We start from the raw sequence: 26,169 nt of genomic DNA on the forward strand, positions 1-26,169 counted from the left end.
TGGATTGGGAAACTGCAATAAACAGCATAACTGTGCAGCAGCAAAATCATTACTTGTTCATTTGCGAATACGTAACGCAATTTGATATTACATGATACACTAGCACAGTAAAGAACCTAATTTGTACAACACTAGTTGAAAGACTCAACCAAGAAAAAGAGAGAACCCTGACAACACACAACTCATCCCACCATTGCATGACACAACGCACGCAACTCTTCGCATCCACTCCAAACCAACCAACCCTACTGACACCCATTTGTCAATGCTTGCTTGTTCCAAATATCAAAACCATCACCGTTCTTCAAAATCATCAAAGTTTGCAACATCATTTTCGGATCCATGCGACTTCTTCAGCTTTGCAACTAGGACCCACATATTTGCTAGCTCATTTTCAAGATAAGCTTCTCTTTGTTTGGATTCCTCAACCTTCCTTTGCAGTTCAGCCTCTCTAGAATCCTTTTCTGCCAGTGCAACTTCATACGAATGCTCTCTCTCTCGGCTTAAAGCTAGTTCCCTCTTGAATTCCAAGGGTACACTGCCTTGGTCCTGCCGCCTTACCGGAGGAACATCTCTCCGGCCATTCCTTACCGTGGAGCTGTTTCTTCTCTGCATGGGGGAATTCTTTTGTGCTGCCAGTTCAGCAGATAGTCTGTCGTTGTGGTTCATAAGCTTGGCAACTTCCTCTGACAAAGCCTTGAGCTCAACAGCGGCAGCTGAGGCTAATCCTTTTGCATATGTACTGTCTTCTGCTAGTTTCTGGTTCCGAAGTTCTAGCTGCTCTTTTGCCTCTGTTAGCTCAGCAGCTCTCTGTTTGAGTTCTTCAATTTCGGTTGCCTGATTGAAAGGGGGAAAAGAATTAAGATTGGAAACAAGAAAAAACTACCGCATCACTTCATTTGCCATTGTAATTTGCAAATATGATATCTCCTTCGATTGGATAAACAACTAGAGATCTCTGAGACAAAATGTACCATTACTGCAGTAACTGATGAGGACATCTTACTTGATAGCATAACTTTCCTTTAACAAACCTGAGATTGTAGAAGCATCACTTTACTTGAGTCTATCGAATGTTCTACTTGAACGCTTATTGCTTCCAAGGAACGTTGTGAATGCCCAACAATTGGTCTGATTGTTGTCAGCTCCAATGCATCAGATAGCTGTTGTTTTAAGGAGGCAACCGTTTCTTGCAATCCTTCACATTCTTGGATCTGGTGGAAAGTCATGTTTTTCTCACTTCTAATTCTCACATAGTAAAATGATGAAAAAGAAAAGGGGAAGTTCTACAGACATAGAGCAAGTGATGTACCTTGTGGTTGAGCTGCTCTTGAATTACTCGATTATCTGCCGTTTTAACCTGGGAAAAAAAGAAAAAGGAAGCACTGCTTCTCAGAAAAAAACTAATCTCAGAAAAAAACTAAACATTGTAGGATGACCAAATGTTACTTCACTCCTGGTCCTGGCTTAATCTTTATTGACATTTGTATTAATTCCTATGATCCCGTTTAAATGTTTCACTCCAAGTTCCATAATATTTACTAACATGAATCAAATAGACGATTCCTTTGTTGTTGATGCCACTAATTTGGCCAGAGAGGAATCATAAATGTTTTCACGGGGACAAGATGACGTTGCTTAAGTTTAAGAATCTTTTTCTTTTTAGTTTGTTGAGTTGAGAGTCGAGGGCTTGTAAATCAAACCTTGATGAATTCTTTTTTTTTCATAAGTAAAACCAAATCTTGATCAATTCATTGACATGTAAGATATTTTCAGCATTTAGAGAGGGGAATAGGCTCTATTTTTTGTTCGGTCTCTTTGATATTGTTGGCCTTTTGGCCTTTTGTGGGTGGCATCCCCTTAAATACCTTTTCAATATCACAAAAAAAAAATCAATTAAACAGGGTATTTTAACCAACAACGAATAACATGACTCAAACATGTAATTCAGAGATCATAATTTATGGTTCCCACGGCTGTTCCACATTTTTATCAAAGCTCACAAGTCTACCATGTGATATGCACTATCACTATAAAATGTCCATGAGATCATGAAATGATTCCATGGGTTACCAATAAATCAAAAATTAAACAAAGGAATGAAACGATTTTGTTCCAACTCAGGTTCAATGTATGTCTATAGATGCAAGAATATTATTCCCAAGTCACAGTGATCGAGATATAATCACCTCAAGCTCGAAAGACTTCTCATTCAGCTGTTCCATTAGTTCAGCCAAAGCCTGCAAACCGAAAACGAATTCGATTAACAAGTGTACTGCTCGGCAGCATGGAGCAATAGTTCTGGTACACTCACCAATGATGCTTCCCCGTTATCCATTTTGTCATTAGAAGAGATAATAGAATCATCAATTTGCTTTTCCAGCAGAGCTATTTGCTCATTCTTTCTTCTGATTTCATCATTCAACTTTCTTATTTCGGCCTTAAATACAAAAGAACATATGTTTGAGTTTGTGAGGCACATCAATATCAGTTTTGACCACAAATGAGATTTGAGTTATTACAAGAATATGTTCCTTCTTAGGGTTTCGTGCAGCCTCCTCAGACAATCGCTTCAGAGCACTTGAATGAAGTGCCACCTCTCCTGACAAAATCTTTTGCTGCTCTCTCAGAAGATCAATTTGATCTATTGTCTTTATGCTCGTCTGACATCAAATAATACATGAGCTCTAAATTGCAGACAAAACCATCATGGAAGAAGTTTCTAACAGATACTGGAAAGAAAATCAAAAGTGAACAAGATTTGCTGACCACAAAATTAATACCGCTAGAAATCACAAACGTTAGTACCTTTCGTGGAGAACCAGAAACGGGAGAAAGAAAAAGGCAAACTTTCTTCACAACCTTTAAGTTAATCTAGCCCCTAATATTTGGGTTAGCTACATGCACTAGGAAATAGTTTTACCTGGATAGGGAATGAGGTAAAAGAAAAACCTACGATACACGATATGTATCTTACGATTTGTATTGTCTCCTTTGGAGAACGATACGTATCCCATCATGTATCCTTTTTTATAAAAATCCAACGATACGACAGCATATCCTACAATTTATACACATATCTTAATTCTGTACGTATCCTATGAATACTTATTCGAAAAAAGTCGGACTTTATTTCAAGAAGCGGAACCCCAAATGCATGAATCCAAGCCATTTGATCTAATTATGGCATCTTTCAAACCCTTTGATAGAAATTCAACCTCAATGTAAGTCTTGTATAAAAGAAAGAACCATACTTCGATTGTATTTTGTCTTACTTTTCTTTTCCTAACAAAGGAAACATGAAGTCTTAATGTAATAGGCCCCAATTGAGAGACTTGAAATTTTGCATCTTAAATTTTTTTTTTTTTAAATGTAAGCATAGTTTGTTGGTGTTATTAGGTGTATCTATTTCTTAATTACTATATTTTAATTATGATTAACGTTTTGACAAAACTCAAATATGATATAGATATTATCGAAAAATATATAAATATCTAGTTTTTAGAAAACTCTAAAATATCTAGCTCTAGAATATCCTTGTGAAAATTAGTCTTATGTGTAATTCTAGAATTACCTCAAAATTTATCTTATATGAAAATATCTTTGTACTACTAGAGTTAGAGTCTTCCATTGAGTAGTACAAATAGGGATGCGCTCTACCCATTTTGTACCAAGCCAAAAAAAAATTTGAGTTCAAGTGCAATACAAATACTCTTCTTCCCCACTCTGTCTTTAGTATTCTCTCTCTTCCAAAAATGTTTCCAACAACATAATAGAAACTCGATACGAACTATACAAGCGAAAACGATACACGATACGTATCCCGATTTGAAAACATTGCTCATGATGCATTTGCGATAAACCGTATAAAGTGGAGAGCGCGTCCCATAGGTATGTGAAGATGAACGTGGTTGGGGCTTTCGATTCGGGTTATATTGCCGGTGGAATAATATTTAGAAACCCCCATGCGGAAATGTTAGGGGCTTGGGTTTGGAAAGTTGCCAACGTCTATGAACGCAGAATTTCATGCTCTTCAGTATGGATTATGTAAAGCGCTGAAGCTCGGATTCTTGAATGTTGTGATTAAGATGGATAACCTTCTGATTGTAGAGTCTTCCATAGAGTAGTACAAATAAGGATGGATTCTAACCATTTTGTACCAAGCCAAAAAAAAGTTTGAGTTCAAGTGCAATACAAATATTCTTATTCCTCACTCATCTTTAGTATTCTCCCTGAAAATATTGTCCAATTACCCAATAGAAACTCCTACTCTTCCAGCAAACGTATATGTATCTCAAGATACACGATACGTCTCTCGATACGAACTATACAAGTGGAAAAATGATACACAATACGTATCCCGATTTGAAAACATTGGATAAAAGCTTGTGGGCATGCAGACCCAAGCTCCCCAGTTCAATGGTGCAGCATGGGAAAAAAAGAAGAAAACATAGTCCCTCCCTCCCTTTCCGCTCCCAAATTCAACTTCAACGGTGCAGCATCCCCCTGCCTTTAGGAGACTTGCCTTTTCTTTATCTTTTGAATATTATTTTCCGTCCATTCAACATGTCTTTCTCTATTTTTAATTCCTACTTTTGTCACAAGAAAAAAGAAAATCAAACACAAAGCTAGCAGACAACAAATACATGTACTTCAGTTGTCTAGAGTTTTTTCTTTTTTCTTTTTGAACATCAGTTGTTAATAGTTCAAGCAGGTTGTTAATAGTTCAAGCAGTGAAAAGAGATATAATGCATACCAAAGGAGTCTCCTGTCCCAAGAAGCTATCATCAAGACATTCTCTATCTTGTCTGGCATGTGATAAAGGATCAGGAATGCTTTCTGCGAGAAGAGAGTGCGAATGTCTGTATTCGATTTGATAATTAACACTTTCTGCTTGAGGGGTTGAAGTTGTACTACTAGACTTGACTCCACTTGATCTATCACTGTTGCTTGCAAAACTCCCCAAGTTACTATCTCGTTTCTGGTAAACAGAAGACTTAATCAGAGATTGATAAGGGAAAGAAGGTTATAGAATGATAAGAAAATAATAAATTAGGCATCTGCCACTTCAAGTCTTTGACAAGAGAAAAGATGGATTATACAAGTATAGTAGTATGCCTGCACTTAAATGCCCTTAGAACCACACAGAAACCCAAATGAAGAAGAGCCAAACTTGAATCTTGGAAGTGGAGTGAAGCATGGATAAAGATAAGTATTCCTATGACTGAAATATAAACTTCATTCATAGGACTAAATTGTATCGCGTCACTTTCCGCTCCATATCATGAGACTCTTTTTTGGCAAGCGATGCTTAAACTTTAGCTTAAACTTTAAAGTTTACGGAAGCAATTTATTCAGTTTATAATAACTGATTACATGAAGGTTCAGGTATATGAGTTGGTTTTGACCCTCAATAACTGGAAGTCCGAACATACATTCAACCTTCACCATTTTGACATACCATCATGAAAACTCAAATCAAGTATCCAATTCAAAACCTCGTGGCAATGAGTGGGGACTAGCTTTGGAGGTGATAATTAACCAATGTGAGGCATGCTCTAACTCCCCTTCACGGGCTACCACCGACTTACATATGGAGAGATTGAACAAAGGTTCCATAACATAGGATGACGACGAAACAAGGTGCACTTGGGCAATCAACCAAGTGAGTCTTGTACAAAAGATTCTTAAAGCCTAGCTCTGATATCATGCTAAACCATCCAACTCAAAATCAATTGGCAATGAGTGGAGAGGCTGCCCAATCTCATATACTAGATTGGCGTATTATATACAGTGTGAGTAGAATATTTAAAGATTGCTAATGAAGAACCAGATTAGAACACATTCAAATTCAATACCCGTAAAAACCAGTTTAGCAACCCATGCTTCCGGGACTTCTTCTCCTCCTTCAATGTATCATCTCCAGTTTCAGAATTCCCATCAGGGGAGACATACGAGTCAATGTTTTCATCATCTAAGATCAAGTCTTTCCTTCTGTGTGGGAGATATGCAAGCTGATCATTCAACATAAGAAAAAAAAAGGTACAAATTAGAGAATAGATTAAGAGAGGAATGCAAGTCCAAAAATCAGAAGCATGCATTCATAATACCTCTTCTTCTCCGAATGAATGCCTTCTTCTAGTACCAGGGCGGTTAGGAAATCTGGAAGATTGTGACGTTTTTGTTGAGACCAAGATTAACTTTGTCAGCCGTTGTATTCTGCCCAACAAAGCAGCTTTTGCTTCTTCTTCCTGCTCCAACCTCGATTGCAGCTTGACTTGACCATCTTCTAGCTTTAGACATAAAAGGAACACACAGGGTCAACTAATGCATTTCTATCATTTAACCAAGAGGAAAGAAGCATGCACAAATGAAGAGTATACAGAGTACAGACAGTCTACTTATTCCAATCACATGACATAATTGATAAAAGAAGGGGAAATATCCAGGCAAACAAACGCTAAACACATAAAAGCAAATGTTAATAATATAGGCTGGCTGAAAATCAAGGATCTACCTCATCTAAGCTATCAAAACCACAAGTAAAAATAGCTATGTGACCTATGTCAAATAAATAAATAAACAGAAGGAAGTGGCTAAACAATGAAAAATGCAAATTCCTAATAGGTTGATGATTAGAAAGAATCCTACAGAAAAAGGTAAACATCAGCACGCCCCGCATGGCATGGGGAGGAAGGTTAAACAGCTAATAAAGTACCTGGGCAGTCGGAACTCAGAATTGGTTTAGTCAAGAGGATTTACACCATGATTCTTTATATATTTAACCACCAGTTTGGCAGGCAAAAAAATCACCACCAATTCTAGGATCCTCGGTTTAGTGTACACGACGGGATTGCAAAACTAGAATGCTAAGATTAAAGAATCTTCCCACATAAGAGCTTCAGATAAAATTTGACACAAAAAGTACGGAGACAACATCTTGCGAGGACAAGATCAAAGATCTGTCTATCGTGCCATTTCATTAGAAGGCTGCCGAGGTTGGGTAGTATGTGTGTAAACAGGAATAAATAAGAGCTAACCCCATCCAACAAACTAAAGTGAACTATCACCTTATGCAAAGGAACTATAGCAGAGAAGCAGCATTTTCCAACTACAGTGATGGCTAGAGATCTGCACTGACTAATTGCTTGTATTATTTCTATTTGCCAAGAATAGAACGAAGACATTCTCCTTTTCAAGGCTTTCACTCCTCTGTCTAGATCCCAGACTTGTGGAAAGTTAAAGGTGCCTTTCCTAAGAATATACTTCAGGCCCTGTTACCTGTCTTCACAAAAAAAGGCAGTAACCACTTGTAACTGAAGTCTTACTTACGATATTATATTCATTGAATCATTTTCCCACTTCTTTGGTTTTTAGTTTATTTTATAATTTTTCTCAAAGGGCAGCCGCGAGCCATTCAAGCTTGATGTTGCCATAGACTCATTAAAAAAAACAAAAGAACAAAGCTCAAGCTTATTATAGGATATTATAAGGACACATCAAGATGATATATCAACATCAGAAGGAGTTGAGTACCTAACATTGGTACCTGCCAAAGGGATATGTTAAATGCCACTACATTTTACTTCAATCTCACAGGTAAGACTAGAGAGGCAAACAGAAAAAGCCCCCAAATTGAAAGATTGAAAAGAAATAAGTACAAATAAAGCAAAAGATGGAGTTCGGTGTCATTAGGAGTCAAAATGAGTCAACTAAGGATTTTGGTAGTGTACTTAAATTGACAATGGGGGTAACGGAAGCATTGAATAATAGTTACATGATGTCTTCTGTTGTTTTATTCATTTTCATCTTTTCCCTAGGCAAATGCAATCAAGTGGCAGGGTGTCCCCCAAAGAACACCGCTACAAGCTTTTATACTAGTAGGTGACCGCAATTTCTGAGGAACATCAAAGTCCATAAAACCCTTTCTATTCATCAAGAAGCCTTTTGGCATTAGAAAATCTGAAATACTGTCATATCCTTCACGAGGCAGCAAACTTGGCAATGGAGACCAAGTGACAGATTATTTCTGTCAAGTTCTATTATGATTTAGTGGAATTATTACCAAGTGTAGCTTTAAGAAACTTTTGAAAATGTCTTTGAAAGGGAACTGCAAAGGTAAACAAGTCAAGATCAAGATTGGAGGAATCCAGTCTGACAGGGACACAATGTAGTGGATGCGAAGATCAACATGCAGAGTGCAGACAAAACAGCATGGAGATCCATCAATTGACACTTCCAATTTGATAGAAGAAAACATTTGTTGCCTGTCTTAAATATTGTTAACATCAGAAGAATGAATAAAAAGTAAAAGAATGATGAATATATAACTAGCATGGCCAATTTCCCCCCAAAAATGAGCAGGGTCCTTGTAGTTCTGCACATTTTTTTGGTAAAGAAGCCAAATGTCTTTCCAGATGAACCATGACCAATGCGGTTTTTACTTCGCAATTATGTGAGCAAGTTTCAAACATTCAACATATTACATACTTTTTTCTATCACAGAGCTGCTCCGTGTTCTGCAGATGAGTCAGAGAGTCTGACTGTTGCAAGAACTGATTCTAGAACCTTGTATCATTAAAGTGTCCACAAATCCTCATGCTTACTTCTAACGCTGAACTATAATGGACTCAACTCAAGTTTTGCGGTTTTTCTTCTGTAGGGAAACCTCCAAACAGTGAAAAAAAAAGTGTGGATTGCCACATGGAGCCATCACACATATCAAAATGGCTGCTCAGAAAATGAGTGGATTTCCATTATGCAACCATAAAGCTGTAGCAAATCATTGTAGTTTTTGGATGACAGGAAGTTTCGTTGTTGATAAGTTTGGATGACAAGAAGTTCTTTCTGTTGGGTGTAGTCTTTGGTGACGGATCATGTTCTCCATATAGAACCTTACGCGGGAGGAAACTTCCCCACGGCAGAATATGCATTGGGACCCCATATTCAACAAGATATTCTCACCCAAAAATACAAGAAACAAAAATATTGAACCGACAGACTAAGGAAGAGCCACAAATCAAAAACATAACACAAGTGTACCTTCTGTTTTAGGATCACAATATCATCTCCTCCAGCATCTTTCAGTTGAGGAAGTGTAACAATACCTCTCTTTAACTGTTCTAACTCTTCCTTTAACAAGCGAATCTCATTTTGGTATTTCTTTATGAGTGATTTCTCATCAATTATCTGTGGAGTCAAAGTCTTAGTCTCGACAATTGCAAAGAAGAGCACTTCAAGAAATACAGACAACTCACAAGCTAATACCTTGTTTTGTGCTGCTTGAATTTCAATATGCTTTGCACGGTGGGCAAACTTCAAAGTGTTATGCGTCTCTTCTGTGCTGCTTGATGACGGGGTAACAGTGCATATGAGCTGTGATTTAAAACAGATTGAAACTTGTAAAACTCAAAGTCTTGATCACTACAAAGGCACCACCAAACCAAATGCACATTCTATTATCCATTAAATTACCACAGAAATTACAATGCAACATTTATGTACCAAAACATGTTATGCCATACATGATGCACAAGACTCAACTTAGGCTGCATTCTTATGAACTTAACTTAAATTTGGGAATTTTGTCTTTATTTGAATTTTTTTCGCATTTGACAGTTTTGCGCCAAACTTTTGCGGGTTATTGATTCGTCTCGACGAAAAGGATCAGAAAAGTAAAAAAAATTTACTTTTACCCAAGTATTTTGAGAAATAACCACTTTTTAGCACAAAAACTGACTTGTTTGCTAAAAAGTGGTTATTTCTCAAAATACTTGGGTAAAAGTAAAAAAAAAATTACTTTTCCAATTCCTCTCATCGAGACGAATCAATAACTCACAAAAGTTTGGCGGAAAACTAACAAATGCAAAAAAAAAATTCAAATAACGACAAAATTCTCAGATTTAAGTTAAGTTTAATTTAAGTTCATAAGACCGCAGCCTTAGGGAGGGGTTCTAGCAGAATGGCAGCCCACCCCCAGTAGTATGAGGAGGCTTATTCTTGTGAGTCGTCCTCTCTAAATGTGAGTTGTGAATTGTGATGTTCATATGAATATCTACGAACAGATGGAATATATATGTCGAGATACATTGACAGAAAATAGATCATGATGGTTTGCTCACATACAATGAAGACCAGCAGATGTGCAGTAATGAAAGTTTGGTAGGACTACTTTCGGGGGAGAATAAGACCTTACTTGACTGTGTTTATCAATTTTAAATAACACTGAACCCAATTGATTAGGAAAAAGGCTTGGTTTGAATCTTAGGGATGTTCATATATATATATGAGTCCCCTTCTCCTAAGGACCACATTAACTTAATAAAATGAGGACCTCCCTTTCCCGATAGAATTTCAATGATCCAAGCCGTTCAATGTGTTCAGAACGTGATTTTAAGGGTACCCGTGAGACATCAACCAAAAAAAAATGACCGGAAAGGCTTCATCCGAGCAGTTTTTGTTTGTTTTTTATCGAACAGTTCAAATAAAAACTGCTCGGATGAAGCCCTTCCCGGTCATTTTTTTTGCTGATTCCTCGTGGGTACTCTTAAAATCACGTTCTGAACATATTAAGCGGCTCAGATCATCAAAATTCGAATGGAAAATGGGAGAAATGGAGAGGTCCTTATTTTAACTAAAATAAGGACTTCTTCATTTGAAAATGACTGTATATATATATATATATATATATATAGAGAGAGAGAGAGAGAGAGAGAGAGAGAGAGAGAGAGAGAGAGAGAGCTTACTGATACACGTCCATGACCACTTAACGAAGATTGCAATAGCCTAGTCAATTTAGAGTCCCTATATGGCACATGAGTAGCCCTCCCGTCGGTTAACTTTGATATAACCTGAGACAACATCAGTTCACTGAGTCCAGTCCACGAAACGCAAATACAGAAACCACTAGAAATCACATGGTTCTGCCTCTGCAAAGGCATTCAATGACATAGAACCAATAGAAGTCACAAGTCCCCTATGATCATGTAAAAATAATGTAGAGTCGTAGACTACAGTATTGAGCAGTATAATCTGTTACATTCATTCATGTAGAAGATATTCAAATACATTTATCACAGACAACTCAACTGAATACGACACCCCAATACAGTTTCAATTTCTTAATCTCACCCTTGACGAAATGAAGTCTTACACCTTGATGTTAGTCACTCTTACATTGAGAATTAAATTCATTAAGACAGCAAAAGGGATGCATTTGAAATAACTTCAATAAGAACCCAGGAAAAAAAGAAGACTTCTGAGTTCTGATTTTACAGGTAGCAAATAATAGGACAAAAATAGTCATCATTCTTGATAGCAGATCCAAGATAATGTTCTTGCTAGACAATTAGAACACGCACAAAATGGCATATATCAGATCCAAAGAAAAGTATGTACCTGTTTTCTGAATCAAATATCACAATTCATAAAGCAGATAAGAGACATGGATGTTGTTGAACTTCTTGATTCAGAAAACCAGGCTAATTTTGGTAAAAAAGTAAACTACCCAGACCTTTTGCTATTGTTATGTCACCAATTGTCTAAGAAGCTTAAGCTATTAGCAAAGGGCCCAAAATTGCATAGTAAGCTCCCCAACAACTTCCCTCATGTTTAATCCCATCTTGCGCTTGGAGATAGAGATGTCCATAGTCCATACATAGAGAGAGGCAAAGTGCAATTGGGAAACAAGCAGAGAAAGTGGACCGCAATACCACCAAACTAAGCTCGGATACCATGTTTAGTCTCAAATGATCCCAAAAGGTTAAGACGTTAAAACATGGGCCCAATGGAGTATACCAAGCTCTCAAACAGCTATTACATCCTAATCATGTAACGTCGGTGTTCTAAAAGTCAGCCGACTAGTCCCCGCCCAGGCGCTAGGCGGTGGTCCAACGCCTAGAGGCAGCCAACTAGTCGGCTCCATCGGCTGCCTAGTCCCCGACTAGTGCCTAGGGATTTTTAGAACATTGTGTAACATAGAGAAAACACAACAATAGATCCCATTCTTTTCTCACTAGCTTTAGGCTTCCCCACCTCTTTTTTTCTTTTTTCTAGCTTAATGAGAACAAAGAAAATTCCTAAGAGATAGGAAAAGTTAAAAGGGGCAAGGGACTCCACCAAAAAGAAAAACACAAAAGATAATAGAAGCTACATAAGGCTTTCCAATCCCTAGAACTCTAAGATAAACAATTTAAAAAATCGTGAAGGCCACAATGAATCCAAATAACACATTTTATCCAAGAAACTCCATTAAATACGATTTGTCATCAAAAAAACTCCTATCCAACCATACAACCCAAAAAATCGTCAACATGTGAACTTAACAAAGTATCTAGTGCAGAGAGGTAAAGCATACCCTAATGAATCAAACTGTCAAAGATCATAAAAAGAGTCCAATTTACAGCCATCTTGAGCTTGCAATAGCAAAATGTAGGATTCAAAACTAAACTCGTCTTTCTATACGTAATACTTATTTCCCTTTCATAGATATATCCCACGATGATAGTCATGCATTATGCATGCAGTAAGAACGATTAGTTATATGGAATGAACTACAATTTGACAACACAAATTACACAGTACTAGACCAAACCACTATGCTAATGAAATAATTAAAATTGAATCCTCACGGTTCCAAGAGTTAGTAGGCTTTTATTGATATAGGATCCTTCTTTTCGACGCACACCAGTAGTTTCGGCCTTAGAGCTTTCAGAACCTGCCAGATCGATAAGGTTCTGCATGCATAGCAAGACATAGAAAGATCAACTTCACAAAACAATGTTGGCATCATAGAAAAGCCTAAAAGACGATACTTAGGACCCAAGCTAAACAAATAGCCTACAGCAACAAGCAGAGTGAATAAAAAAGAAGTCCAGAATTAAAAGCCTCTGAAATATACCAGCTGCGACAAGTTTACAGCCCCACCTTCACAATTATCACCACAAGGGCTGCTCTCTATTGTCTGTTAACAAAGCAATGGGGTTCATGAGAAAGGAAACAATGAAAAAACAAAGGAGGACAAACAGCTACTAGTATTTGGCAGTAAATAAGAAATATCAAATGAAAATTTTCTTAGCAGCAACGTGGTGTGGAACCCCCATTTGACCAAAGCCAAATTTCCTCAAGTCCTTGTTTCAACCTTCTACTTTGAAAAACTCACATATGTGGATCCTTCAAGTGTGCCTAATTTCATGAAATGCTCTAGTACTCTCTCTTTTCTACATTAGGATAGGATAGTCTTTTTAGTTGCCAATTTAAAAATACATAACTTCCTCCAGAAAGATGATTCTGGGGAAAATTTTAGTCAGAACTGGAATGCACTTGTTATTCACATTAAATTGGAAAACATTGGACAACTACACTTTTTAACCACAGATTAGCCATCATTCTAGTTGGGCCTAGACTCTGAGAAGTTCAGCTAAGCCAAGTGAAATTTGAGATGAGTACAAAATAAATATACGAATAGATAAAAAGAGCCAAACAATATCCCTATGTTCATTTGTGTGGTCATGATATTCATAACCCCACAAAAAGCTATCTAATCTGAAAACGATAATTTTAACTTGCAAATAGCTAAAGAAAAGCAACTGAAATGTGATGACTAATGAATCATACTGGACTCATAGCCCTAAGTTAAGGTTGAAATTAAGCTCACTAATTGATAGTTACATACCAGTGTAAATATCGTATGGCTTCTGCTACTGAGTAAGTTAAAGTTTGTGGAGCCAACGTGTCTGTGCTCTGTTGTCAGCAAATAAATCTTATCAAGAACTCCAAAAAGAAATTAAGCTATGGCAACAAGGTATATATGTGGAAGAATCACACCCATAAGAACTGAAAATACTAGCAATGTAAAGGAAACCAATCAGAAAACAGCTCTCCAAATTTTAAAACAGTTAAAAGAATTTTCCTTGTGCTGTTTACAGTATGGAAGAATCACACCCATAATAACTGAATGCAGAACATTAGTTATGATGGGACAACCATTGATATAAGCACTATTTTAGATTGACTAAAAGTTCTTTATAATATCCTATAGGAAATGTCAACCATCTTGAATCGGATAACTTTCTTCCCCTCAAGGAAGAAGATAAGTTCTTTATTTATTTTTTCTCTGTGTTTCTTCCAGGATCACTAGTTATTTCATTAAATAAGCAGTAAGGTCAGGTTGGACTGGTCATATGTGGCAAGATGTGAAGATAACATCAGATACACATGAGCAGAGGTGAGATTAAGTCAAAATGAGCTTCTGGTCATCCTCGAAAAGCTACAGCAGGAAGACAAAAGACTTGTAGAGTTTGAGGTGGTGAGAAATGAACACTAATTAATTAAGCATGAACTCAAATAAGAAAAAAAGTGAAAAAGAATATATGGGACTAGCACAATTTGCTGAGACACTTAAACGGCCAACATTAAAAGACTTGAGTTGAACTTTAACAGAGGTTCCTTTCAAAATTAACGCTTGAATCAGTACTTAATGCACAAAAAATTGCATGTTTCATCCCTCGTAGTAGTGACTTTACTAGGAAATAACTTCAGTCAAGCTGGACTAAGTTCATGCATTATCCCTTCCAACCACGGAGTCACATAATTTAGTCACACCCAAAGTGACTCCATTCCTCCCCCTCCGTTTAGCAGTGTTCTAAAAGGCGGCGACACAATATACCCCTAGGCGGAGCTAGGCAGCCGCCTAAGAGGCTAGGGCCCTAGTGTTGTGTTAAGATATCCAGTCTCTTTTGCCCTAATAACTAGTTACCCCGTCGTTGAGGAAAAGGAGAAATCGATCGTCATCGTTCGTCTCCTCTCTATGCGTTTGTGTGTGTGTATCAGTGTATGTATGTGATTCTCGTCTCTGTGAGTATGAGATCTGGTCCAAAAATTGCAGCATCTCCATTCTCTGTGAGTATGAGATGCTGCAATATATATATATATATATATATATACTTTTTTTAAAAAGCCGAATTGCTAGGCGGCGCCTAGGCGCTAGGTGGTGGGTCGCCGCCCGACCAGCGCCTTTTAGAACACTGCCGTTTAGTAAGAATTCGCTCTAAGATAGCTAAATTGTTAATTCAGCTATGTTCTTGTCTAGTTTGTCCCACTGTTGAGGTCATGTTAGAAACAGTCGTAGGAAACCAAAATGTGTCGACCAATCCTCTTCCATGTCTAACAAATCATGGGTCTTACACCTCTGTAACAACAGAAACCGACATTGGGAGTGGGTGCAGGGGCAAAGTATTCTAAGTGAAGATGCCAAGGATGATTCAATTAAGGTGATTCTAGCCACAAAGTGATACAGTAATCTTCCAACAAACCTATAGTGCATCCCCTTGAAATCTGGGGGATGTAGGATTATCTCCATACTGTAAGGCCAACAAAATATGATGAATAACCAATTGGCTTTTTCCCCGTGTGGCAAGAGCCCCATGTTTTATTCCAAGTAATACCAAAAAATGGACATGCTTTCACATAGAAGGAAAAGACATATATGTAACGGAAGCAACAGAATATGTTTACCTTCTCCCGCTGCAATTAGGGAAAGGGCATGTGCAGGAGATAATACAACTTCCTCCTTTATTCCTTCAACAAAAGTACCCTACAGCCAAATAACATACAACAAAGCATATTCAATATACCAAACAAACCCCCCCCCCCCCCCCCCCCCCCCTTTTATCGGCATCATCATCCAGAGAATAAAGAGAACTCCCTGATAAAAATAGCCACATTCTTCACATTCCGTCTCGTTTGGTTAACAGATTCTTTTGATAAACAGTTTGTACATGTTTACCTACTTCTCAATTAAAATATTCTTTTCACGCACTAATTGTCTTTTTTATTTCACAAGGAAAAGGGACACCACCATCTGTTGTTTTCACTTAAAAGGTTTTCAATACAGATTTAATGACTGGCATCCTCTACCAATATAAAACAAACATTTTTGGAATTATCCACATGTCTATATCAAGTTGAGCCTGTGTCTTTCCAAATTTTAATGCCAAGAAAGCCCCAAACAAACAAAAGAGTTCAACTACACTAATCATGAAAAAATGATACTATGTCTTACAGTATAACATCAAATGACCCAATCCCAAGTCCAAAATATACAATTCCCGAATTGTAGCTCGATTTGGTGACATCCACATTTGATCGTACTGTCTTTTCAGTTCTTGACTTATGAGAAAAGAACAATTGAATGTGAAGATTGACATACTACGTCTAAACATGACTGTTATCTACCTCGGAAATGATGAATGAGATAAAGCCTAAGGGCTATGAAACATGGATACTTCTAAAACCATATTGTACGCATACATGTCATATACCTGGTACCCTTTATTTTGCAAGGGACTTCTATATAGGTACCTGGTACACAACCACGTCTAATAATTTTCCTCACTAGATCTTTCTGTAACCAAGAAGCACCCCAATATATAACCAAGTCATTCCCTTGTGGCTAGTAGTTTGTATAGTTTGGACAAGAGAGAATGCAGATTGGTTCAAATTGTTAATCTCACATAGAGGTGTATAGGGCCTTTTTGTCTATGCCTTCTTGTATACGGGCGACATTCCCTTAATGCCTTCTTTTAATATAATTACTTACTTATCAATATATAGAGTCCACTTCTAATAAGGGCGCCCTTACCGTATTACGGTAAGGGCTTCCCCTTTTCACCCCTTTTCCAACCAAATTTCGATGATCCGAGCCGCTCAATGCGTTCAGAACGTGATTTTAAGGGTACACGCTAGAAATCAGCAAAAAAAAAAGACTGAGAAGGACTTCATTCGAATAGTTTTTATTTGAACCGTTCTATAAAAAAACAAACAAAAACTGCTCGGATCAAGCCCTTCCCGATCATTTTTTTTGCCGATTTCTCGCGAGTACCCTTAAAATCACGTTCTGAAGACATTGAGCGGCTTGGATCATCGAAATTCGATCGGAAAATGGGAGGTCCTTACCTTAACAAGGTAAGGGCGCCCTTACCTGATTGAAACTGTCAATATATATATATATATATAGGAATTTTCAAGTGAGGGATCCCTCATTTTGTTAAAATGAGGGACTTTCATTTTCCGATCAAATTTTGAAAATCCGAACCGTTCAATGTGTGCAGAACGTAATTTTAAAGGTCTCCGCGAAAAATCAGCAAAAAAAATGACCGGGGCGTCATCCGAGCAGTTTTTTTTAACCGTTCAATGAAAACTGCTCGGATGAAGCCCTTCCCGATCATTTTTTTTGCTGATTTCTCGCTGGGACCCTTAAAATCACGTTCTGATCACTTTGAGCGGCTCGGATCATCGAAATTCAATCGGGAATGGGAGTCCCGCATTTTAATAAAATGAGGGATCCCTCACCGGAACCTAACTCTATATATATATATATATATATATATATATATATGTAAAACCAAGCCATTCCTCATCCCCAAAAATTTTCTATTCTATATAGAAACGAAACTGACTATATAAGACATTTTTTTCTGCTTAGCATGCTTGTAGAATTAAGATTTTGGTCAACACATTCTTTAGGGTAATCACATTATTCTCGGCCTTGTACTTCAAGTTTGGCAGTAAACTGAGGTTTTTATTTTGGATACTCAATCACCCTAGTCATCCAACTATTTCCTTTATTTTAAGTGCAACTATTCAATGCAATAAATTCCTCTAAATTCTAAGAATACACTTGTTACAACCGTACCCAAGCTGTACCCGTAACCTACATTTATGTTTCATCGTATCCACGTACGCATACTGTAGTAGTACCCTTACTCATACTCGAATCTGTACACATGTGCTTCATAGGTTAAGGGACATACTGATAATGATAATAACCCATTGTTTCTTTTTAATAGATATTGCAAATAACAGAATACTTGATAAGAATGTTGTGTCTTTGAAATTTGCTGGTACAAGTAGTTCCTAACTTAACGGATGTGAAACTACGAAAATCCAGGGATAGAGAGAACCGGGGAAATAGTAAGTAGCATTCATGTTTGCATGAAGATAAACATCAAAGGAATAGAACATTAAATTATAGGCAGGCACCCACCTGAGCATCCTCTCTGATTCTTAGATTTTGTCCTGCTGGATTCAACAAGTCATTAACAACCTGAAATGACAGAAAACTTTTTAAAGATACAAATGTCATGGAAACAAGAACTAATTTTTAAAACTATATTTCCAATAGCCGCAATTGGCAAGATGCATATCCAGTGACCCTCGTATCAGTGGACAACTTTGAAGGTAATAGTTGAGGAAAAAAATTAAAGAAAGAAAAACATTCCTACGAATGTAGATAGCATAAAGCCCCGGCGTGCAAAAACACACACGTGCCCCTATGTCTTTTCAAGGAAGAAAATAAAATAAAGGGTTAATCTGGAATGAAGTCATAACCAATTCATATTGTTAGTTGCTCTAATCTACATTAACAAAACCTACCTCTACGATTTTTATAAGACAAAAATTAACATTCCGCATATACCATAGAAGACAGAAGCATTTTAAGAAGCTGAGGGGTGACGGTCCTTGGCCACCCTTAGCTTCGTCCCCAATTATTATATGCAGCTTTAAAGCAATAATGGTTCTAAGTTGTCAGTTTTTTTAACAGAATGGAAGTTGTATCTTGGAAACAAAAGGAATCAGAAAGCAACACAAATAAATTACTATAGTTGCTAACCAATTACCAAAAAGAGGTTTCTAGGAACTACAGGGATATTTTCCATATCTTAGTGGAAGTGATGGGTACCATGGCTTGCAGATGGACCACTAGGTTTGTAGTGACTCTAAGAAATCTCATTGAGAACTCTCATCTCCTATAATAATATACCATCTTCAACTACATCAGCTACTATCTTTTCTATCCCGCTGTTGAAGTAAGTGATGATAATCTTACAAGGTTATCCCATTTTTTGTGTAGTATTTTTACAGCCCAAGAAGATTATTTATGTGGAACTAAACTATAAGTTGGTTCTACCAGATTAACAAAAAATATATGGAACAATAGCAGACACTTCAAATTTTCAGAATGCAGTTTACACATTATGACCCACAAATCAAACAGAAAAATGAGAAGTCCTGTACTACATCAGCCACTCTAGGAACTCGAAACGAAGAGCTATAACAACATTATCCAACAAACGCCTCACATGTCCGTGTAACACCTCCATCTCAAGAATCAGCAAAATTCTCCTAGAAATAGTGAACAGAAAAGGTAAGAAGCTAACCTCATTGTAGATTTCCAAATATGAGACACGAAGGAGAAACTCTCGGCTTGGAGTCTGGCCCATAGTTAATGTCAAGTTAGAACTTTTACTTCCAAAATTTAACTATTATACTTCAAAAAGTCCACTGGAATATAATGTACATAAGTACCTCTTGAATGATACTGAAAGCATCCTTGACAGCCAATGGAATAATACCAGGAGACCTCTGATCACCCTGCCATTAGTATAACAAAACTAACAGCATGAATTATCATCACAAGTGTAAGTTTTGAATGTAAGTGTAGTGTTGGGGATAAAAACTAACGACTATCAAAGCAGTTAAGGATTTGGTTAAGTAAGAACAATGTTTTCACCAGGTTAAAATACAGAAAAGCCACAATTATCACTGAACCAAAAATCAGAACGTTTCTTAAGCATACACTATCAATGGCTCTAGAAATAATGGTCGGCTTCAGAAAAAACTACCAATTATGATATTACAGTGATTTTTTGGAGGCCTAGGTTTGGTTTGTTCTTCAATTTATGAGGAAATGTGGGACAAAACCTGCCAATTATCAAAGGATCATCCATTCAACCATATAGCAGATAGAAAGCCAGGAAACTGGGTAAACACATTTCAGTTGTCTTAGTCCTTCGACTCCATTTGACTTTTACCAGCTGCAACACATTTGCCGTGGACAAGCAGATTATTTCCATCTATATTTCTGCTGTCCTAAATGTTCTTTGCATACAAACCTACAGGCATGGAGGCAGGGAAAATAACCAACAGTGGCTATGGACATTGTCATCATGTTCTGCACAAGAAAACAGGACTTCTTGGTTTATCCAGGGTATTTCATCATGACGGGTTCTTTCTCATATCTTTTTCTATATTCTGTACAACCACAAAGGTATCCTGCTGCTTGTGCTGGAAAATTCTGAGATTTCTTTCTTCCCATCTATGATACACTGCAGCTGAAAAAGCAAGCTTAAACACAGAGGCTCTAAATATTTTCCCCCTTACATTCTGAGCAGCCCAATCAAGCTGAAAAGCAAAGTTAAGATATCGATCTAGCAATACAACATTTTCATCACATGCTGCCACACTTGCTTTGAGAATTGACAACCAAGGAATAGATGATAATTACCATCAGTTTCTCCAGAACAAAGAAAACAATTATCAGGAATAACCCCCATGAGGTCAGTCCGTAATCTGTCCGTAGCAGCCAACCTACCCTTGCATGCCAACCAAAGGATCAAAGACCACCTAGGAACATGGTGGGGGAACCAGACTAGCTCTGCAGCTGCAACATTTCTGATAGCTTCCCAGGAAGATCAAACGGTATATTCCTCAGAAGGGTGCAAGGTCCACACCACTCTGTCCTCCAATGCAGGATTAGGCTTAAAATTAGCCGGGGTCAAACTGATAATTTCCTAAGCCACTGGATTTCTACTAGACCACTTCCAAATACCTTGAGAAATAATAGGCTCAACCATGGCATTTAAGGACCTTCCAAGGTTATAGACAACCCTATTCCCAAATCTCTGGTAAATTGGGCCTGTAGCATTTGGAGTCATAGACAACCCTATTCCTTAGTCTCGAATGCATGTGAACTGTATCCCAAGACATAGACCCTGGGAATAAAGAGATTACAAGAAAAAAGAGCACAAAGACCAAAGAAATGCCACAACATTGGAGTACCTAGTTTCAGTTGCCATCTGAAGTAGCAGGATAACTTTTGGCTCTCACAACCCTTTGTTTTGTCATTTCAAGCATTATAAAGCGCTTGTCTAATGATAAATCTGCCCCTCTTTTGAGACCTATGTTTCTTAAAGCTACCTTGGCAACTTAATCAATAGTTAGACTTTATGTTGCATGTGCTCTAGTATGAAGTTAAAACTGTAAATCTAATCCACCTCCTTTTCTTGAAAGCATAAATGGAGGAGTTATTGCACCTGACAAACATCAGTCTGTATGATCATTGACTGAAATGTAATACAGATATGACACCATACTGGCATATTTTGACAATGTTAATGACTCATAAAAATCTGGGCATGACATGGCGTGGACAGCATGAAATTAGCCTCTGTTTACCTATATAATTGAAATAAGGTCCCCCTCAACTCTCACTTTTTCTCACAGAGACCCCACAATAGTTAAAATCGCCCATACAGACCCCCTCAACTATATGAAATGGAAAATTGGCTAACTCTGTTAACGGAATGAGGAGAAAAGACTATTCTACCCTAACAAATCGCCCACACTGACCCCTCATCTATAAAAATTGTCCACGTTGACCCCTTCATCTTAACGGTCTTTTTGAAAAAAGGGTGCTGATTGGTTAACGGTTATAATTGAGGGGGTTTGTATGGACGATTTTAAATGCTAGGGGGTCTCTGTGGGAACAAGTGATAGTTGAGGGGGGTCTCCGTGTACTTTCACCTTGAAATAACAATGATCTCATAGGTGTTACAAATCCTAAAAACAAAAAGTGTGAAGTTGAGATTTAATAAGCATAAATCCACATTGTTTGGACTCTATCCTCAAACTTGTGATGAGCATCATGAATGTATAAGTGATAGCCCCCGTGTCCAAAGCTTGTGTGGTGATAAGACAACAATGCATCTTGTTCGAAATGCCAACTATCACACCTTCTTAGAAGTGCCAGACATGGCACCTTCTTAGAAATGTCTATGCTTGTTGTAATCTTAAAACAACAAAAAATATATCCTTAGAACCCAAAACACAAAGTGCTTGCCACATACAGAATATCATAACTGTCACCGCCATGGTAAGATTCAATGTCAAAACAGCAATTACACCAATATTATATATCACAGAAATCTCCCTTACATGCATAGTGTGAGTCTTCCCACTGCTTGTCACTCCATATGCAAAAATTGTGCCTGTTCTTAAAATAAAACATAAAGGAATTCAACCGAAGACAATTGAAACACCAAGACTGTTAACAACAATAAAGAAATATGAACTTTGATTAACAAGAAGGTTAATCAAAGAGAGACAAAGAAACATTCCGTTAAAACTTTTGAGGCCATAATAACATGATGTCAAAATGACTTGCTAAATGAAAGATGTGTTCCCCAAAGTAAAAGTTCATTTCCAGCAACAGAATGTACAAAGAACTGCAAGTATGCCAAAAAATACTACCATTAATGCCTTCCATAGCACCACTGACAACATGTTGTGCAGCAACATCGTAGACATGACGTGTGGTGGTTGTCGGGCCGAACACTCGATCTGGAAGCATTAAAACGAGAAAATAATTTATAACGTTAATCAAGTTGTTCACATGCATTACTTGGGAAAATTGACCTGAACATAGCCAGAAAACAACAATCTGAATTCCTATTGGACGAGCAAAGAATTATAGTCATTTTCTTCCAAACAAAAATTCTACAAATATTCGAATACAAGAAGTTTATCATTTCCCTATGTATTCAAACCCTAAAACCCTTTTTAAGTATGGCTTCAAACAGATTGAGTAACTCAAGCTCAGGTTAAGCTTGGATAGCTAAGTGACTGTATGTTTATCCCTCAATTCCACACCCAAAACAACCTCAACCAAATAAAGAAGGAAACTTATGGCCCACTGAACTATAAGCAAAGGAAACTTATAGCCTTGAGCTCCTCATATTTGGTTGCCCATTAGTCTTGCTTCCCCTACTTGAGGCTGTAACCTCCACTTTTCAAAATATAAAGTAAGGCTCCAACCAACAAAAACTGCATTGTCTTGCCAATATGGCTCCTAAACAAGGATGGAGTGACAACAGACTTAACCTGCAGCACTAATATAAAAGAAGTGGCTGCTTCACAATTGATCTTGAAAGGCTTCTAATTCTCCCACTTGTGCCAGGTCCAATTTTAACTTACAGGAGTGGCCCAGAAACCACAGGTCTTGCTTGGCGTTACCCGGCCATTACGTGATGTGCATCCAATGCCAATAGCAGAAAACATACCATCTTTAAGCAGAACTCTATCTCCGAAATGCAAGCAGGATCATCATTAGAGCCATCATACTCGTTCTTTTTTGAAATCTAGAAGGGACTCTAATATATTCGGTATATTTCACATTCGCTCGACTCTTTCACAAACAGATGGGAGGGAAAATACTTCTCTCTGATTACAAGTCTTGTGATACGTGAACGCGATACGCACTTTAGGTGTTTCTTGAAAAAAGATTGAGAAATTTCACTCTTCAAAACTACTGTTCCCACTTCTTTATAGCATCTTTGTAATTGAAAAAATATTTTGTTTCTTCATTAAACAGGTAAATATCACTTGACAGTTGAGAACTATGTGTTGCTTGAACCTATTGACATGGAAATCACCGACATAAAGATAGTAATATCAATATACACATACGTACGAAATACCCACCTCACTCAAATAAACAATTCGATTCCCCTTAATAAACAAAAATTGACAGCTACAGGAAATCTACCAAAATTGGAATAATCAAAATCTACACACAACCGTACATATGCATACCGTATGCGTATGCTATTGTCGGATTATGCTCATTCCGCACAATTGTTTCTCCATCCGCGTACCACGCAATCTCCTCCCCATGCCTAATTTCTCTCGGACTGCTCCAATAAAAACAATACAATCAAAACTAAATCGTCGAAAGAATAAAATGCAGACAATTACAAATAGTACCTAGAATTTGGAACTGGAAAAAAAAAAAAGGAAATAGAAGGACCTGAGGGGGCGAAACCGGACAGTTACGGTGACGTTCTCTTTGGATCTCTCGGAATCTGCGGGAAGGCTCTCGGAGTAGAAGTACTGCGGCTTACTTGTAGACGCCGGTGAACACAAGCCGTCCACTGAAGGCTCCTGAAAATGCTTGGACGACGACGTCGTGGAGGTCGACGGAGAATTCGCTCCTCTGGAGCTCGTTTTCTTGGGTTTCGATCCGTGTCTCGACGACATTGTAGAAGATTATACAAATGCCAAACAATTTGTGCAAATCAGCTGATTATTTTAAAAAGGAAACAAATGTGTATACAACTAGGGGTGAGGGATCTGATGAGGAGCGAGAGAATGGATGAAGGAGGAGGAGGAGGAGAAGAACATCATCATCATAATGTATTATTAGTATTGGTGTTAGGGTTTAAGAAGGAGGCTTTTTTAGGTAAAAAAAAAAAGAAAGAAAAGGCTTTATAAGCGTGCCTTGGAAGCGATGCCCTTTCCTGGAAGGCAAAATCGCATTTTCATCAACCCACACCTTTTTTTCCCAGGAAGGAGAGAAAGTAGAGAGAGAGTGTGTGTGTGTGTGTCAGTGTGTGTAGGGGGAGTGAGAGAGAGAGAGAGGAGTGCGTGTTACCAACTGTGGCCAAACTACAATGGGGGCCGGTGGGGCCGATTCATCTTAATTCTTAATTAGAAATTGGTTTGTCAACATTAGTGTAATTAATTCGTGAAAAAAAAACATTAGTGTAATTAATTAGAATATTGTTTTTTTAACCCATTTTATTAACCGCACTCCCCTCCCCTATTAATTACAGCTACTCTACAATCATGAAATAAATTGAATTCATGGTCTCACGGAGAACTTTCATATGTTATATTCATTATACTCGTAATTATTATGGGATAAAATACAACTATTTATCCCACGGAGATAGTTCACCACGAAACGACGTTTAATTTTAGATCGTAACATAGAATCCTTTCGCACATAATTCTATCAAATTTCTTGTCACCAAATTAAAGATCTCAATAATTCTTTTATTTGGGGTCAAAAAAGAAAGTGCGAATATCAATTCCTTATGATAGTTATGAATGGAAATACTATACCCTCTAACTGAAAATTAAATGTCTTTTTTTGTAATTGACTATCTTTTATGGAATAGTATATATTTATATAGTCTATTGATGTCACCCATCTCATATATTGTGTATAATTTATCGATCCAACCTTTCCTATATAAGTATAATTCATGTATGTATTTTTATATGTATACATGGGCGTGCGTATTTTATTATATATTTAAGTACGCGCGGCTTGATTTTTGTGGATCGGAGTTTGATTGTTTTCGAGTATCACTAATTGGTGAAAAATTATTGTCCTCGTCTAAAAAGATTAAGGGGTCAAATTATTCTTCTCGCGATTCTCAATCTTCTCATCACGTAAACAACATAGAGGAACAACGAAGGAAATATCTTATCGGTGGAATGATATATTTTTCGGTAAATATGATCTTCAAGTACTTGGATCAAATCTAAATAAATAAAAGTTGGGCGATGAGTAATGACCCGAAAAACACATTGTGGTGGGAAAATGATTGTAGTAATACACTGATAGTAGCAAACAAAAACAAAAACTATGAATTCGTGGGAAAAAAAAAAACTGCCATTTTGAATATGTTTAGATCCACATGAGAAAATAGGACTGACATTTTAATTAAAAATATGTATAAGAGCCTAGAATTGGACATAAACTGTGTCTAAAAGTTTGATCGAAAACTTGCAAATGAGTCCTATAATATACATAAAACGAGGACGTAGCCTTTACAGAAATGAAATTCCACTTTGGTACTTTTTTCCTCTTTTTTGGTACGTCTGAATATTACTTTGGTACTCAACTGCACTTTTAAGTTCCTTCAAATCTTCCACACATTTAATTATTATTATTATTATTATTTATGTTATCTTTCTTTCACATCTCACACACAACCAAATGTCCATAAAAAAAAAAAAAAAAAGGAGTAGGACTATTTTAAGTGAAAAGTCAATCCTACTTTGATAATAGAAGGTACATTATCTTCTAAAAATTGATTTTATATTACTAATTATAGAACATGTTGTTCAAGTCCTATACTTCATTAAGTATTTGACAACGTAACTGTGTTAACTCTATCATTCAGACTCTATTTATTCATCACCCAAACTCAGCCTCAATGATACCATAACAACATAATTATGCTATACGATTTTTAACTATGT

At 37.2% G+C, this 26,169-nt stretch overlaps 1 protein-coding gene across 1 annotated transcript; it reads right to left on the reverse strand.

The window, feature by feature from the left end:
• Window positions 1-24,507, reverse strand: LOC131318836 (kinesin-like protein KIN-7K, chloroplastic). The gene is made up of 23 exons (XM_058348832.1): window positions 23,924-24,507; window positions 23,710-23,807; window positions 22,369-22,458; window positions 22,054-22,106; window positions 19,366-19,431; window positions 19,218-19,271; window positions 18,044-18,103; window positions 15,514-15,592; window positions 13,673-13,740; window positions 12,899-12,961; window positions 12,630-12,734; window positions 10,746-10,850; window positions 9,268-9,375; window positions 9,043-9,189; window positions 6,111-6,293; window positions 5,859-6,014; window positions 4,757-4,981; window positions 2,523-2,663; window positions 2,315-2,440; window positions 2,190-2,240; window positions 1,313-1,360; window positions 1,035-1,214; window positions 1-837 (listed from the first exon to the last, which is right to left on the reverse strand). The coding sequence occupies exons 1-23, from the start codon at window positions 24,151-24,153 to the stop codon at window positions 295-297; spliced, it is 2,979 nt and encodes a 992-aa protein (XP_058204815.1). The 5' UTR covers window positions 24,154-24,507; the 3' UTR covers window positions 1-294.
• Window positions 24,508-26,169: the final 1,662 nt, after the last annotated feature.

Source organism: Rhododendron vialii, chromosome 3a (genome assembly GCF_030253575.1).
Source record: "Rhododendron vialii isolate Sample 1 chromosome 3a, ASM3025357v1".
NCBI classification, from domain to species: Eukaryota; Viridiplantae; Streptophyta; class Magnoliopsida; order Ericales; family Ericaceae; genus Rhododendron; species Rhododendron vialii.

Bases quoted from the DNA above. Each gene is read 5' to 3' on its own strand.
- LOC131318836 (XM_058348832.1), bottom strand. From the start codon at position 24,153: ATGTCGTCGAGACACGGATCGAAACCCAAGAAAACGAGCTCCAGAGGA. The intron at 12,962-13,672 runs GTATGTAACTAT...CTTTGTTAACAG, and splicing joins GCCATACGATATTTACACTG to ACAATAGAGAGCAGCCCTTG. The intron at 12,735-12,898 runs GTATATTTCAGA...CTATGCATGCAG, and splicing joins CTGTAAACTTGTCGCAGCTG to AACCTTATCGATCTGGCAGG.